This window comes from Prionailurus viverrinus, chromosome D4, assembly GCF_022837055.1.
Source record: "Prionailurus viverrinus isolate Anna chromosome D4, UM_Priviv_1.0, whole genome shotgun sequence".
NCBI classification, from domain to species: domain Eukaryota; kingdom Metazoa; phylum Chordata; class Mammalia; order Carnivora; family Felidae; genus Prionailurus; species Prionailurus viverrinus.
This window is the reverse complement of record NC_062573.1, coordinates 27799050-27816380: the sequence shown is the minus strand read 5'-3', so window position 1 is coordinate 27816380 and position 17331 is coordinate 27799050. Positions and strand designations below refer to the sequence as shown.

The 17331-nt window shown below is 48.7% G+C and overlaps 1 protein-coding gene across 1 annotated transcript in view; it reads left to right on the top strand.

Moving 5' to 3' along the window:
• Positions 1-17331, top strand: part of TMOD1 (tropomodulin 1) — an 87544-nt gene that overhangs the window by 53736 nt on the left and 16477 nt on the right. Inside the window, exons 5-8 of the mRNA XM_047830114.1 lie at positions 3987-4076; positions 5027-5157; positions 6841-6948; positions 12790-12933. Of these exons, the coding sequence (XP_047686070.1) occupies positions 3987-4076; positions 5027-5157; positions 6841-6948; positions 12790-12933 (473 nt within the window). The remainder of the gene's footprint in view (positions 1-3986; positions 4077-5026; positions 5158-6840; positions 6949-12789; positions 12934-17331) is intronic.

Sequence of the window (17331 nt, the reverse complement as noted above, 5' to 3'; positions counted from 1 at the left end):
ATTCACTTCTCGTGACATGAGTGTGCAAAATCAAGCAGGGGGAAAATCACCATTTGGTGCCTAGGGCAGGCCGAAGGGATCAGAGCCACCAAGCCTTCTGCTCAGCAATGGAGATTTTGCTTCACCCCTCCCCGCTCCTTCCTATGTCCCTCCCCCATCCCTTCCTCCCTCCTCCCTCCCTCCCTCCCTCCCTCCCTCCCTCCCTCCTTCTTTCTTCCTTCCTTCCTTCCTTCCTTCCTTCCCTCCTTCCTTCTTGGAAACCTAATTTCCTCTGAACTACAAAATGTTTTTATTTCTTCTGAGGACTGCTATTGACATATATATCACCTCCTAGAATACATGTTATCTGTCCTTAGAATTCTGACACGGAGGGGAAATTTTAGAACTTTGGAACTGCTGATGACCTAGTTGGTGGAGGAGTGGGTGGGACTACTCAGTCAGAAGCCGGGAGGGTCCTTACCAAATAGGCTTTGACAAAACTGTTTCCCTCTTGAGCCTGCTGGAAAAGCGTGGGGCCACCCACCCTGGGTGCTTGCTGTAAAAATCAAACAGGATAGAAAGATGAGATGTTGTGTGGCTGTTGAGTCCTATGTGAAGGTGACAGATCAGCATTCAAACATAGTCCCCTTTACAGGTGAGAAAACTGAGGCCCAAAAAGTAGAAGTGTCCTGGGCAAGATTACCCAGCAAATGAGTGCCAAAGGCCCAGCCTGGAACCCGGGGTCTCTTGCCTCTGTCCCCTGGCACTTCCTTGTAACCTTCCTGCCCCCTTTCTGGACCATTACAGGAAGCTGGCATGGAGTGCAAAATGCATTTTCTGTTTCCCACCACTCTATACCTCTCAGCAAGACCAGCCAACCATGTGAGGTTACATCTGTCCTGTGATTCTTAGCAAACTTTCCAAACTGTTTTCCCAAACCGGGGTCCCAGCAGCAGCCCAGAACCATCATGAGCTTCCCCCACATCCCATGGGAGTCGGAAAAGCAGCTCCAGAAGGTGGCTTCAGGTGATCCGACCCCCTGCCGCTGACTCAGCCCTTGGCCCCCACTGCCCTCGTAGAACCAGCCTAAATTAAAGCCCAGAAAGCTCTAAAAAATGCAGATGCCTCTCTTCCTACCCGTTCTCCTCGGTGACGAGCAGGAGAATCTAATTTTAGCAGAGAAGACTCTTAGAATGTGAGAAACAGAAGGGCTTTGAGATCCTCTCATCCTGTGGTTCTCAGCCCCCACTGAGCATCAAATTATGCAAGGAGATTAAAAATATATCTACAGAGATTCAGATCAGCTGGTCCAGGAGGAGCACCAATATTGTCTTGAAGCTCCCAGGCGATTTGTAAGTGCAGCCAGGATAGAGAACCAGTGGTCCTACCTCACCCCTCATTGTACAGAGGAGGCTGAAGCCCAGAGAGGGCTTGGGACCTTGCCCAAAGTCACACAGAATCAGGGGCGTAGTCAGGACCGGAACTTGGGTCTCCTGACCCTTCACCAAGGGCTCTCATGCTGTCCCTCTCACTAGAAAGAAGGTATGTCTAATGAAATAGCTGGGGGAATTAAAAAAAAAAATCAAATATTTATCAAATACTGTATTCTGGAGGAGCAGAAGGGAGATAATATTCTTCCCTGACTTCTAGAAACCCAAAGTCCAGTAGAAGAAGCGTGCACACACCCGGCCATCTCTAAAGCTGTGTAGACTACACTGTGATAAGGACACTGGGTGCTGTGGGAGAACTAGAGAGGGCAAGCGAGGAATCCAGGAAGCCTTCCTAAGGGAAGAAAGAAGTGTTATTCCAAGTCTTAAAGGAGGAGAAGGTAGAGTTGTGAGGTCAAATACAGGATCCTCTGCTGGATTTGAATTTCAGATACACAATGAAATCAGTTTTTAATAGAAGTAGATTCCAGGGGCGCCTGGGTGGCTCAGTCGGTTAAGCGTCCGACTTCAACTCGGGTCACGATTTCACGGTCCGTGAGTTTGAGCCCCGCGTCGGGCTCTGGGCTGATGGCTCAGAGCCTGGAGCCTGTTTCCGATTCTGTGTCTCCCTCTCTCTCTGCCCCTCCCCCGTTCATGCTCTGTCTCTCTCTGTCTCAAAAATAAATAAACTTAAAAAAATTAAAAAAAAAAAAAGAAGTAGATTCCAAATACTGAATGGGACATACTTGTACTAAAATATTATTTATTGCTTATCTGAAATTCCAATTCAACTGGGTGTCCTGTATTTTTATTTGCTAAATCTAGCAACTCTACTGGGGACATTTCAGCTGCGCACATGGCACATGGAGAGAGAATTGCCAGTAGAGGGGACGGCATTGGCAGAAGCAGGAGAATCTTCTGAGCTGTGACCATTTGTGTCACCAAAGCAGAAAGAGTGTGGGCGAGGGACAAGGCCATTGAAGTTGCCAGCCCAGGGAGAGCCAGTGAAGCCAGGCTCTGGTGTCACAGGCCACCATCCTCCCACCCGGTGGCTGCAAAGCCTCATGGTCCCCGTGTCCTTCCCTCCCTCTGTCGTCCATCCTCCACACGCAGCCAGAGTAACACTCCAGAACCCGAGTCGGGCTGTCTCGGTGCCTGCCAAGACCTCCCCCTCAGTGGCTTCCAGGCCACACCTAGGGAAAGACCTCCAAACTCCTTACCTCATCCTAGAAGACCCCGTGGGATCCGACCTTGCCTGTTTGAATTAAATCTCCTCCATAGGGTTGTTGTGAGGATTCAGGGGGATGGTTTCAGGCAGTTTTCAAGCTTGGGCTGCCCACTGAAACCACCTAGGGAGCCTTGAAAAAGGCAGATGCCTGGCCTCACCCCTAGGGACTGTGGTTTAATTGGTCTGGGGTAAGCCGGGGCATCAGGAGTTTCCAAAGATTCCCCAGTGATTCCAATGTGCAACGAAAGTGAGAGTCACTGGGGTACGATGTATTCTCTGACCCAGAGCAAGTGCTTAATGAGTGGGGGTGTGCTGCGGTTCAACACGTGTCCGACTCAGCTCTGTCCATCTTCTGCTTCCCCTTCCCTCCCTAGCCTTCCAGTCCGTGAGCTTGAGGGCTTTCCCACCATCCCCTCTGCCTGCCCAGAATGTTCTGCCTCCCTTCTCTTAACTTGGCCAATACTATGCATCCCTCCTATTCCAAATCCCTCTGCTCTTTTCTCCCCAGAACACCCTGAACTTTTCCTTTACAACACGTATAGTCTGTGTTTATGTTTTCAATCATGTGGGTACCTGCCCAGCATCTCTCTCCCCTGACAGACTCTGTGTTCCCTGCTGTGTCCCCCCGCCCCGCTCTTCCCCCATCTTCCCCACTCCCCTACTCCCTCTACCACCACCCCACCCACAGCCGGCCCGGGAAGCAGCTACTTGATAAATGTTGAACAAACAAATGGATGAAAGCCTGACTGAGCACAGGAGTGATGTTTTCAGATCTGCATTTCCAGAAAGATCTTTCTGGCTGCTCTGTGCTCCATGCTGGTGGGGGGAGGGTAGGAAGAGACTGGGGCCAGGACAGCAGTGATTACACAGTTGTGATAATACAGCCACAAAATGGTGGGGCCTCAATCAGAACAGAGGTGATGGAGTGAGAGGTGGGACAGATGAGAGACAGTTCTTAAGAGGGAAGGGACTTGGGGGGGGGGGGGCATGCCATGTCACTGAGGTTCTACCCTGAGGGGACAGGTGGGACGACAAGATGGAAGGTGATCCAAAGGAAGGGTCTGCTGCCGGGAAAGATGAGTTCTGTCTTGGTCAAGTTGGACTGGCTGTGCCAGTGGGCCATCAGGGGACACCGAGGAACCCGAGGCCTGGGTTAGAGGAGTCTCAGCTGGGTGTAGAGATGTGAGAGTCACGTAAACAGAGATGAGAACAAAAATCCAATAAAACGTAAAGTCATGCGCGTGTTTCTTGCCACTTCCATGAGCACAACTTGCTGGGGTGTGGAGTGTCTGTGCTCAGGAGGCCCTTCTGTCCGAGAGAGGCGAGTCACGGGCCTCCCCCTGTCCCCGCAGCCATCCTGGGCATGCACACGCTCATGAGCAACCAGCAGTACTACCAGGCCCTCGGCAGCAGCTCCATCGTGAACAAGGAGGGACTCAACAGTGAGTACACGGCCCTGACCGCCGGCTTTGGCACCCCTGCCCTGCTCCCAGCGAGGACACCTTGGACACGAAGGTGCCCCCATACTTCTTGCTTCTGCGGCCCCCTCCTGCTCTCTGGCTCATTGCAGAAGTTTTAAGTTTTGATGTAAGCCCAATCTATCCACCTTTTCCCTTGCTGGGATTTGTGTCTCGTTTATGTAGGACTCCTCCATCCCAGTATTATAAAAACATCCTCCTGTATTTTCTCCTGGGAGTTTTAGAGGTTTGCTTCTCGTTTCCAACTTCTTACGCCACCTGCGCTTCCTGTACGTGTGTGGCGTGAAGATGCGCTCAAACTGTCACTTTTTAACGGCTGTCCGGCTGTACCCACGCTGTTCTTTGCCAAGTTCATCCCTTCATCACCAGCTTGGGACTCCATCATGATGGTGAATGTCTACATACCCACACCGGTCTGTCTCCGGGTGCCTCTTTTGTTCCCTGAGTCCCCTTGGCCTTTCCTGTGCCAATATTGCATTGTCTTACTTGCCCCACTGCACCGTTCCAAGCTGGCATTTGGGCTCCCGAAACAAATGAGGGTGTCAAAAGAATAATGACCCTCCCTCTGGAAAGCTTACGTATTTCTTTCACACTCAGGCTTCGTTCTATCCTCACAAGAGCCCGCTGAGGTAGTGACTGTCCACGCTTCACGGTGGAGGACACGGAGGCTCTGAGGATTTGAGTAATTCACCCAGTTCTTGCAGGATGGCAGAGGCAGAGTCCAAGTAGGGCCAAGACCACCCGGCCCATGCATGGCTTCTCCCCAGTGCACCTCCCCTCCTGGCAGCCCCTGGGAACGCACAGCCTTCTCTTGTCTCTGAACTTGGCCGCTGCTTCCTTCTGAAGTGTCCTAGGGTGGAGGGAACGGGTCCCCATGCTTCTGTGAGCCACCTCTCTTGTGTCCGTCACTCTAGGTGTGATCAAACCTACACAATACAAGCCTGTGCCCGATGAAGAGCCAAACTCAACAGATGTAGAGGAGACTCTGGAGCGGATAAAGAACAACGACCCCAAGCTTGAGGAGGTCAACCTCAATAACATCCGGGTAGAGTCCTTTTTATTTCACTTCTCCTGGGCTGGGTGGGAGGAGCTATGTCCCTGTCGCTGCAATGCATGTGGCCCGTGCTTGGCTGTGTGAGGACAACAGGGTCCTGTTTGGGTTCTGGGTGCTTCTGGATCAAGAAAGGGACAAAACCCTTAAAAGGCCCGGGCAGTGTAAACAAGCACGTCATATAGTCCTGGTTTCTTCTGAGGACCGACATCAGGCCCAGGTGTTCACCATGGGTCAACACAGCTTCGATTCTGGAAACCTGCCATGTTATGCAAAACACTGAGAGCTTCTCCGAGCTAAAATATTAATTCAGACACATCTGACTGCAGGGGATCTCAAGGCTGGAAAAGGCCTGTGCCCAGCAGGCTCGTGGGGTAACACAGCCCTGGGAGGGGCCTGCCCCTGAACCGTCACTGCTGTATCATACACACAGTCAGCCTCATTCTGTAGCCCCGGCAGGGAGCTGTCGGCCCATATGTGTCCAATGTTCCCTGTGTGGCCACCAAGGGCAGAGGAGGGTCAGATGGACAAGCAGTCCTATCCTGGACAGGCTGCAGGAGGAATTTCAGAAGCAGGCCCAGCTGCCTGCCCACCTGCTCAGCCCGGGGGCCAGCGGAATTAGTTCTGGGACGGTGTGGGGTAAGGCAAGGAGTGGGCCCCCCCACTCCCCGGCTCCTCTTTCCTTTCTTCTCCACTTTCTTTTAAGTGGCTGCCAGCCCCAAAGGCACAATCTGATAGGAAACCTGCACCCACAGTGTTCTCCTCCACCTGGCCTCCCTAGGCTCTGCTCCCACGGGGAGCTAACGTGACACTCTGAAATGAGAGATCCGTGAAAGCACAGCCAGGTTTTCTCTCCGGGGCCGCCATTGTCTGCCATGTGCCCAGTGGGAGACACTGGTACAATTCAGAACCGTATACCCTGGCAGGGAACACTGGCTTGGAGCAGCGTAGTGGCCGTGGCTCTGTGCCTTCACCCTGGCGGCTCAGGCTCGTCCCTCCCCACCCTCATTTCCCCCTCTGCATGTGAGAACGTTGGACTAGCTGAGTGGTTTTCACCTGAGGAGATTCAAAAATATGTACCAACTCCCACCCCCACTGAGATTCTGATCTTATTGGTCTGCTTCAGACCCAAGCAACAGCATCTTATTAAAGTTCCTTGGGAGCCTCTGGTGTGCGTGAGGACTGAGACCCTCCGGGACAGATGTCTCTTACAGATCATCTAGGGCAATGCCCAACCCCCGCCACCACCCCGCCACCTTTGTTTTCCAGAAACAGGCCCAGAGTGGGGAAGAGACTTCCCTCAGAGTCACAGAGTGAGTCAGAAACATTGCCAGTCACCCTGACAGAGGCTGAGGCCCTGTCCACTCCCACACCCTAGACCTGAGCTCTTGGCACAACGCTCCTCTGCATCCTCTGGCTTGATTTTCCCTTCTCTGGTCTCTGCCTGCACAGATGGTTGTGAAAACTTCAGGGAGGATTTTCTCAATCTGTTGACCAGAAAGTTCTCCCCAGATCTCAACCATTTGGGACAAAGCCAGAACCCTTTGGCCATTCAGCTATTGGGTCAGAGACTTGCTAACAATCAGGCTGCATGTGTGAGAGGGTTACTGCCCCATCTGTCTGCCCGACCTGACCCCGGTGGGGGCTGCTCGTTACTGTCTGCCTTTCTCTCTGCAGAATATCCCTATACCCACTCTCAAGGCTTATGCAGAAGCCCTGAAAGAGAACTCCTATGTGAAGAAGTTCAGCATTGTGGGAACACGGAGCAATGACCCTGTGGCGTATGTATGTACCTTTCTGTTCTGCTGCATTGAGAGTGGGGGGGCCACAGAAACAGAAGGGTTGATGCTTGTGGCCTCAGGGCTGGCCCAACCCCACTGAGGAAGGATCCAGCGTAGTGTGAGGAAAGGCACTGGGCTAGGAGACAGGAGAGGATGTGGACACAATGGCCGTTAACCCGACAACATCTGTACATTATCCTAGTTGATATCTACAACCACCCCTGATCCCAGGGGTGCAGGTGTCCCCACTTTGCAGATGAAGAACCTGCGGTGCAGGGAGTCCAGGCATTTTGCTTTGTCCAAAGTTACGCAGCAAGTGAGAGGTGGAGCTGAGATTTAAATGCCAGTAATGTTGACTCTACAGCAGGTCTGTCTCCACTCAGCACATCACATTTGGACAGGGGCCTGCCCTTCTCTGGGCTTCAGTTTCTCTATATCTAAAATCGTTTTTTTAAATGTTTATTCATTTTTGAGAGAGAGACAGAGTGCGAGCGGGGACGGGCAGAGAGAGGGAGACACTGAATCCGAAGCAGGCTCCAGGCTCCCAGCTGTCAGCACACAGCCCAACGCAGGGCTCGAACCCACGAACCGCGAGATCATGACCTGAGCTGAAGTCAGACGCTCAACCATCTGAACCACCCAGGCACCCCCAAAATCATTTTCTTAATCTGTGGGTCCTGATGATCAATTCTGTTTGTTTTTTACCTAATGATCAAATTAAGTTGTACTTATTATAAAGTAGCCATCAATTCCTTTTTGTTTAAATATTCAAACCTATTTATTGAGAGTCTGTCCGTGTCCAGCACTGAATTAGGTTCTGAAAATACAACTGTGACTGAGACAGTCATACTCCCACTTCCATGAACATAATGGTCCATTTGGCCATGCAGACAATGAAAGGATGACAGGGCAGTGTGATTATTACAACACTCATAGCAGGTTAAAAGTGCAAGAATTAGCTTACCGGGGGTGGTAATTAATCATTTAGTAGCAATCAGTTTGTTAATATCCACAAAATAACTTGTGAGAATTTTGATTAAGGTTGCATTGAATTTGTAGATCAAGTGAGAAAAAACTGATCTCTTGACAATATTGAGCCTTCTTATTCATGAACGTGGAATATCTATTTATTTAGTTCTTTGACTTCATACATCAGAGTTTTATAGTTTTCCTCATATAGATCTCCTACATATTTTGTTAGCTTTATACCTAAGTGTTTCGCTTTTGAGGGTACTAATATCAATGGAATTGTGTTTTTAATTTCCTATTCCACTTGTTCCTTCCTGGAATATAGGAAAGTGGTTGATTGTTGAATAGCAACCTTGCATACTGCAGCCTTGCTGTAACCACTTATTAGTTCCAGGAGGGGTTTTTTGTCAGTTCTTTCGGATTTTCTACATAGACAATCATATCTGTTGCAAACAAAGACAATTCTATTTCTTCCTTCCCAATATATATACATTTATTTCCTTTTTCTGCCTTACTACATTAGCTAGAATGTCTATTCTGATTTGAAAAGCAGTGGTGAGAGGGTTCATCCTTGCCTTGTACCTAATCTTAGTAATAACATTACCAGTTTCTCACCATTAAGCATGATATTAACTGTAGATTTTGTATAGGTATTTTTTACCAAGTTGAGGAAGTTCCTATCTATTTGTAATTTACTTAGAATTTTTATTATGAATAGGTACTGGGTTTTGTCAAATGCTTTATCTGCATCTGTTGGTATGACCGTGTGATTTTTCTTTATTAGCTGGTTGATGTGATGAGCTACATTAATTGATTTTCAAATGTTGAACCAGCCTGTTGCATACCTGAGACAAATCCCACTTGCCATGGTGTATAATCTTTTTATACATTGTTGGATTCAATTTGCTATATTTTTGAGGATTTTTGCATCTATGTTCATGAGAGATATCGTTTTCTTGTAATGTCTTTGTCTGGGTTTGGTATTAGGATAATGTTGGCCCCAGAGAATGAGTTAGAAGTATTCCCTCTGCTTCCATTCTCTGAAAGAGATTGTGGAAAATTGGTATCATTTCTTCCTTAAATTCACCAATGAACCCATGTGGGCCTGGTGCTTTCTGTTTTGGAATGTTACTTATTCATTATTGATTCTATTTCTTTAATAGGTAATGGCCTATTCAAATTGTCTATTTCTTCTTATGTGAGCTTTGGCAAATTGTTTCTTTCAGGGAATTGGTCCATTTTATCCAGGTTATCAAATTTGTGAACATAAGAGATGTTCATAGTACCCGTTTATTATCCTTTCAATTTCCACAGGATCTGTAGTAATGGGCCTCTTTGATTTCTGATATTAGTAATTTGTGTTTTCTCTCTCTCTCTTTCTTTTTTTCTTAGGCTGGCTCGAGGTTTATCAGTTTAATTGATCTTTTTTCAGAATTAGCATTTTACTTCATTGATTTTTCTCTATTAATTTTCTGTTTTCAGTATCATTGATTTCTGCTCTAATTCTTATTTTTTTCTGCTTACTTAGTATTTAATTTGCTCTTCTTTTTTTAATTTTCTAAAATGGAAATTTAGATTATTGAATTTAGATTTTTTAAACTTGCGCATGCTTTCACTACATTCCACAAATTTTGATAAGTTATGTTTTCACTTTAATTTAGCTCAAAAACTTTTTAGTGTTTCTTAAATTTTGCCCCATGTGTTATTTAAAAATGTGTTGTTCAATTGCCACATATTTGGGGACTTTCAAAGTTATCTTTCTGTTGCTGATTTCTAGTTCAATTCCCTTGAGCTCTGAGAGTAGACATTGTATGATTTCTGTTCCTTTATTTTATTTTATTTTATTTTTTTTACATTTATTTATTTTTGAGAGACAGAGAGAGACAGAGTGTGAGCGGGGGGGGGGGGGGGAGGGGGGGGCAGAAAGAGAGAGGGAGACACAGAATCCGAAGCAGGCTCCAGGCTCTGAGCTGGCAGCACAGAGCCCAACGCGGGGCTCGAACCCACGAACTGTGAGATCATGACCTGAGCCGAAGTCAGACGCTTAACTGACTGAGCCACCCAGGTGCCCCGATTTCTGTTCCTTTAAATTAGTTAAGGTATGTTTCATGGCCCAGAATGTGTCTGTCTTGGTGGCCCAAGGTGGGCCAGGTCTTCCTTCTGAATGTTCCATGCAAACTTGAGAAGAAAGTGCATTCTGCTCTTGTGGGATGAAGTAGTCTATAGATGTCACTTCTATCCAGTAGATTGATGGTGTTGTTGAGTTCGATTATGCCCTGACTGATTTTTGGCCTTCTGGATCTTTCCATTTCTGACAGAAGGCTATTGAAATCTCCAACTCTACCAGTGATTCATCTGTCTTCTCCTTGCAGTTCTATCAGATTCTGCCTCCTGTAGCTTGACACTCTGTTGTTAGCACATATACAGTAAGGATTGTTATGTCTTCTTGGAGAATTGACCCCTTTATCGTTCTGTAATGCCCTTCTCTAACCCTAATAACTTTCCTTGCTTTGAAGTCTATTTAGTAGCAATCAATTATTTTTTTAAATCAATTTTTAATTGAAATATAATTAATGATATAATAGTTTCAGGTGTTTGATATAATGATTCAACAATTCTGTACATCTCTCAGTGCTCATTAAGATAAGTGTACTCTTGGGGTGCCTGGTGGCTCAGTCAGTTAAACCTCCAAATCTTGATTTTGGCTCAGGTCATGATCTCACAGTTTGTGAGATCAAGTCCCACAACCGGCTCTGCACTGACAGCACAGAGCCTGCTTGGATTCTCTCTCTCCCTCTCTCTCTCTCAAAATAAATAAACAAACTTTAAAAAGAAGAAAAGAAGAGATAAATGTACTCTTAATTCTTCATCTATTTCACGCATCTCCCCCACCCACCTCCTCTCTGGAGGTTCTCTATTTAAGAGTCTATTTTTTTGTTTGTCTCTTTTTCTTTGTTTCTTAAATTCCACACATGAGTGAAAAGCTCTGTAAGTGCCCCCAGTCCCTGCCCCAGCTCTTTTCCCTGCACCTTCATTCCTCTGCCATGATACAGAAAAGAAGAGTTGACACCTGGCATGACAGGGCCTCCAGGACCTGCTTAGCCACTGGCATGTCCACTTGGATTGGCCTGGTGCACTTGCCTATATTGTTAAATATTTTGCCAAAATATTGTTAAATATTTTGATTATCAGGCCTGGACAGGCCTTTTCTGGAGAGCGGGAGGGATGCTGTGGAGAGAACACAGCCTGAGACCCTCTCCTTGGGAGGGTCCAACCTCCTCGGGGTCATAAGGAAAGCTGACAGGCCATCCGGGAGGCACATGGAAGCGGGGGGAGGAGGGAAGGACGATATCAACAAGGAAGGCTTTCTGGGAGCTGAGCTTGTATAGGGTTTCAGCAAGCATGGATGGTGGGAAGGGCATTCCTGGCTCAGAGAGTCATTTCAGACAACCGGGGCCCACTGATCATACACCCTGGGCTATCAGCTGCTGGTGTCTCCTTTCCTCCATGACACATCGTTTCCACCAACTGCTAATTACCTCATTTCCTTCAGAGGCTCTGATTGTCATCTACACCCTCTGGCTGAATTCCTCTGAAACGTGCTGGGGGCCACCTGAGCTCCTCCCCTCCCATTTGCTCTGGTCACTTGCCCAGTGGGGTGGTTTCCCAGGCTTCCTTCTCTGCTCTCTGCTGCTCAGATGAAGAGGACAATGACTCCATGGAATCCCAACAGGGAAATATAAGCAACAAGTAGAGGGTATATAGGGAGGTTGGGACTCCACCAGTCAGTCACTCAGTGAACAGTGACTAAGAAGCTACTGTGTGCTGAGAATGTGGGCACCATGAGATAAATAAAGTACACTTTCATCCCGCCAAGAGTATATAGTCTAATGGCAGCTCAGACAGGCTAAGACAAGCAACTTTCTCAGGGCCACCCACTTAGCCCTTTGGGAAGCAGGATTCGAATTCAGGTCTCTCTGACTCCAAAGCCCACACTCTTTCCATGACACCATGTGGCTTTCATTGTCAAAATGCTTTCTTCTTTATGGTCTATGAATAGGAAACTTTTGTCTTCCTACCTGAAAATGTTTGCTGAATGGTCGTATAAATATGTGCACAGGACAAAGATGGGAAGGAAATATAACAGCATTGTAAACAGTGGTTATTCCTGAATGAGACTATCTGTACTTTTCATCCTTATTGTAAAATATCACACGTACATGGAAAAGTGCACAGAACTTCAACAAGCAGTTTAATGAATCATGGCAGGCATGTGACCCTTCTGTGAGTCAAGAACTAAAAACAACTCTGAACAGAAGAATACAAGTTTCATGAGGGAGGTTATGAATAAATGCTACAAAGTTCAAGAGGGCAGGCCACAGCTAACTGCGGCCATCAGTATAAAGGCTCCTGGAGAAAGAGGAATTGAGAATGGCCTTGAAGGATGGGCAGGGTTTGGACGAGTGAAGCAGAAAGGAAGGGGCATCCCAGGTGGCAAAAGCAAATCATGGGAGAGCACCAGGCATGCATGGGGAGCTGAGAGCAGCCCCTCTGTAAGGGATCAGTGAGCCTTGAAGCCGAGCAAGGGAGAAGAATCAGGTAATAGAGGCTGGATGTAGGTAATAGAGAGTGTGGAATTCTCCAGTTAGGGTTCCGGAGCCATGGCGCATTGGAGGGGAGGAGGGCCACAGAGTTGTACTTCGTGAAGGAGGCTGTACAGATCATCTTGCCTGGTCGCTGGCTTGAACAGCATGAGTGTGCAAGGAACTCTCGCTCCCAGCAAGGACCTCTCAGTATTTTAGGTTCTATCCAAGAGGGGCTCCAGCCTTGCTCAGGGTGACTCACAGGTACCCTTGCTTTTCTTCTGTGCTTCAAGGCCCTTGCTGAGATGCTCAAGGTGAACAAGGTGTTGAAGACGCTGAACGTGGAATCCAACTTCATTTCCGGAGCCGGGATCCTGCGCCTGGTGGAAGCTCTCCCATACAACACTTCTCTAGTGGAACTGAAAATCGATAACCAGGTACGACAGACAAGCGTCTCTTTGTGTCCTTCACTACAGGATGCTTACAGTTCCTCACTTGCTGGATGGTAGATGCTGTGGACAGAGCAGATCCAGAGCCCAGCATTACGGCACCTCAAAGGTCATGGTCCACACCCTCCACCGTGCTCATCTTCCTTCTTCATCATGCCCATCAAGTGCTCTGTTGGCTTCTACTTGTATACCCCCTAGTTATGGGAGCTCACTCCTTCCCAACATCACCCCTTCAGCTCTTGGTGAGAATATCCCACCTCATATCCAATAGAAATCAGCTTCCTATAGGTCCTGTATATTGCACTTAATTCTGTTCTCTGCTGCACATGGGGCACATCTGGGGCACAGATCTGATAAACCATTGGAGTCTTCCTCATCAGGCTAAATATCCCTATTTTCTTCAAACACCCCCCTGCCCCACTCAATGGGCTCTTGAGTCTCCCTACCACTGAGTTTATTCTCTGGGCAAACACTAATTTGACTTTATCCTTATAGGGTTACCATTTCTCTGAAACTTCTGTGGGTCAGTCATTTTTTATCTGGCAATCCTTTCAATTCTGACTTTCTAAGATGATGCCAATTACAATATCTTGTATATTGCATGTGTTGAGGGTCTGTTGTGGGCTGGGCTCTGTGCGGTGCATCTAACCGCATATCATCTGTGACCTTCCCAACAACCCTGAAGGATGTGGGTGTTACCTGACTCAGCCTGCAGAAGAGAAGCAGCTCAGACAGTCTAAGACAAGCGACTTTCTCAGGGCTACCCACTTAGCCCTTTGGGAAGCAGGATTCGAATTCAGGTCTCTCTGACTCCAAAGCCCACACTCTTTCCATGACACTATGTGGCTTTCATTGTCAAAATGCTTTCTTCTTTATGGTCTATGAATAGGGAACTTTTGTCTTCCTACCTGAAAATGTTTGCTGAATGGTCGTATAAATACGTGCACAGGACAAAGATGGGAAGGAAATAGAATTGTAAACAGTGGTTATTCCTGAATGAGACTATCTGTGCTTTTCATCCTTATTGTGAAATATCACACACACGTGGTAAAGCGCACAGAACTTCAATGTGCAGCTTAATGAATCATGGCAGGCATGTGACCCCTCTGTGAGTCAAGAACTAAAGCGTTACGAGGCTCCAGAAGGCCTTGACGGCCCTTCCCAACCGTAACCCCTTGATTCACCTTTGCTCACTACTTGTGCACCTCCATGTCTTTGCTGTCGTCGTCTCTCCTTCTGGAACATCCTCCCTTGCCCCTACCCCTTCTCTGCCTGGAGAATCCCTCCTCTTCCTTCTGGATGCAGTGGAAGCCTCTCTTCCCAGTGGTGTTCTAGAGTCAGCATGCCAGAGCTGGTTGTAGGCTTCTGTCCTCAATTCCACTTCAGTGACGGCACGCTGGTACCCTGAAGTCACCTCTGGTGGAAGCATTTATACTATGGAAATTGGCAAACACCACAAATCCAACTTTTTTTTTTTTTTGAGAGCCTGCATATCACTACTTTCTCCCATTAGCCTGCCGTAGGGCCTCTAATCCTCTCCTCAGAGAGAGTTAGGTGTCCCCTCCCTGTGTTCTCCCAGCACCTCGGCTTCCCATGAGCTTCCCAGAAGCTGGTGCTGTATCTGAGCCATCTCTTTATTCCAGTAACCAGCTCAGAACTTGACTCCTCAGTGACACTTGGTAAGCAGGCTTGGTAAGCAGGCCTGGTTGTGTATGTTGTTCACTGCACAGGGGGCAGGGGGGAAAATCTAACCTATACCCTGCTCTCCAAGCCTTGGTATGGGACTTGTTCGCCCAGAGAAGGCCCTTTTTTAAAATTCCTATAAAGAAACCACACAAGCCTTCAGCAGCCCTGTCATGTGAATTTGCTGCGTCGGACTCCTGCATCTCTCGCGTGCCAGGGGCCTCTGCTGCGTCGCCCGTTCCCAGCCCCTCCCCACTCCCACTCTTCCTGCCATTGCTGATCCTGCTTTATTGCAGGCAGGAGGGGCAGATCAACTGGAACGAAGGCATGCAGCAGGCTTAGCAGCAGCCCTGGGCCAAGGCTTGGGATTGGCTGCTCATGTGACTCCAGGCCTGGCTGGGCAGGGAGTCAGGGTCTACCCAGTGTCAGCTGAAACCTGACTCCTAGGGCAGAATGTTGGCCAAAAGTGACCCAGAGCACTGGCCTCAGGTCATTGTGCTGACAGCTGACAGAGAGTGAGCTGCCTACCTGCCTTCTCACTGTTGTCCACCGCTGTTGAGCACAGAGACAGAGCCAGGACTATCACCCTCCCCTTCCCTGAACACTCCGGGGTGAGAACATTCACTTCCCTGAGCCTCAGTTTCCTCACACGTAAAATGGGGATAATAAGAATCTCTACTTCTAAGGAGACGGCAGATATCATCTATGAAGTTGTTAACTTTCATAATTACTCTGAAGGTGACCTAGAGAATTCACACACAATTCTAAGAGTTGATTTACTGAGTAGATACCATGCATCCATTATCTCATTTAATGCTCCCAAAGACTTTTTGTGAGTGGGTTTTATGACCCACCCCTGTCTTGTAGGTGAGGAAACTAAAGGCCCAGGCAGGTTCTGTAACCTGCCCACAGGCACACGGGAAGTGACAGAGGCAAGATTAAGCCCAGGCTGATGTGACTCCACAGTCCGAGAAGTGTGCCTCTGGGGCTCCCGACTCCTCCTCGGTTTGTGTGGGCCTTACTTGGCTTTCCTCAGCAGTCCCTTTCCCTTGGTGTGAGGCTAGAGCGCTGGTCACCACCTCCCCCCGCCATCGTGGGAGCCTCTTTTCTGGTTCATCTCAGTGTTTGATGACTGCTGGCTGAACCCCAGGGCTGCACCGTGGGCTCTTTGTGTGAACGAGGCTCCGGCTGTGCCCTCCGGTGAGTCCACGCTGGACAGGAAGGCAGACAAGTACAGAAATGATCATCAAACCGGGTACTTCAGCCAGCCACAGACGGCAGGCCTTTGGGGAAGCAGTCTCAGTCAGGAGCGGGCATCACGGAGGGCTTGCCGGGGGAGATGGAGTTTGAGACAAACTCATAGGGGGGATAGCATCTCAGAGTGTGAGGTGGAGGCCGTGACATCTCAGGTGCAGTGAACCTCATGAACAAAAAGAACGAGAGGGGAAAAGCCGTGGAGCCCATCCAAACAAGATTAATGGTGCCCCCGGAGGAAGCCAGAGAGGGAGTTGGACATCCAAAGGGCTCTGACTGGGGAGGTTGAGTGAAAGTGGGCTGTGGGCTGTGATCTGCACCAGTCCGTGCCATGTTCCGGGAAGATGGTTCCTACCTGGGTAGGAGAGAATTGAGGGCAGGCATCAGCACCTGGGAGACCAGTGTGTGGGGGGGGGAAGGGGCGGGGGGGGGTGCTATGACTGCCCAGATGAGGGGAGTCTGTGGGGTGGTCTTCCCACAGGCCTGCAGTCTAGGGAAGGCCACCCGTGCCTCTCACAGTGCAACTCTCCACGGTGCCCCAGCTCTGGGCCCTGCGGCATGTGCCAAAGAGGAGGTGATGAGTGGCATTTGATTTATTCCTCATTCTTGGTTAGTCACCGCCGTCCTCAGAGGCCACAGCTTTCCCTTCAGTTCTTGTGCCTGTAACCTGTGTTAGTGAGCCTCTGTCCTCCTTCTTCCTTATACGGCCAAAGAAAGGAGAAAGGGACTTGTGGAGTTCTACCCTGGTGACAAGAGCCTTGCTGGCTGGCTCAGGACCCAAATCTGGGAACTGGGATCCTGGGGCTGTTTGTTTACCTAGCCATCTCTCTTTATCTCCTAGCAATGTTGTGCTGCCATCTGAAGTGGCCCTGAGCCGGCAGTGAGGGTGGGAGGGGGCAGAGAGGTCCTGACCCAGAGATGAGGGCATTGAGGAAACATCTAGCCCAGCCCTCCTTTTGCAGGTGGAGAAATTGAGGATCAAAGAAGGGATGGGACGTGCTGAGGTCACGGATCAAGTTAGTGTCAGACCTGGGCCAGAACTGAGGTATCCCACCTTCCAGACGGGCTGCATTTACGGGTGGACGGGAGAGACCCTCAGCCCCCAGGAGCAGGGGCCACATATGGGGTGCCTGCCAGCCGTCTCCATCCCAAGTTGGCCAAATCCAAATGGTGATTCTCTGTCCCTCTTGTTTTGCCCTCCTTACTCCCATCAAAGCCGCCCCCAGTAGGCCCTTCCCTAGGACCCCAGGGCACAGGGTACTCCCTGCCCCTCAGAACAGACAAGGTCTCCCCTTTAAACATGACCCCTCACCAAATAAATGTATGTGCAATGTCTGGGGGGTATTGGCTGGATTTCTCACATTTCATTCCAATATTTGACAGTGAGGATATGCTTCATATTTTGAAATGAGGCTGAAGGAATAGATTGCATTTTCTTGTTTTACCCAG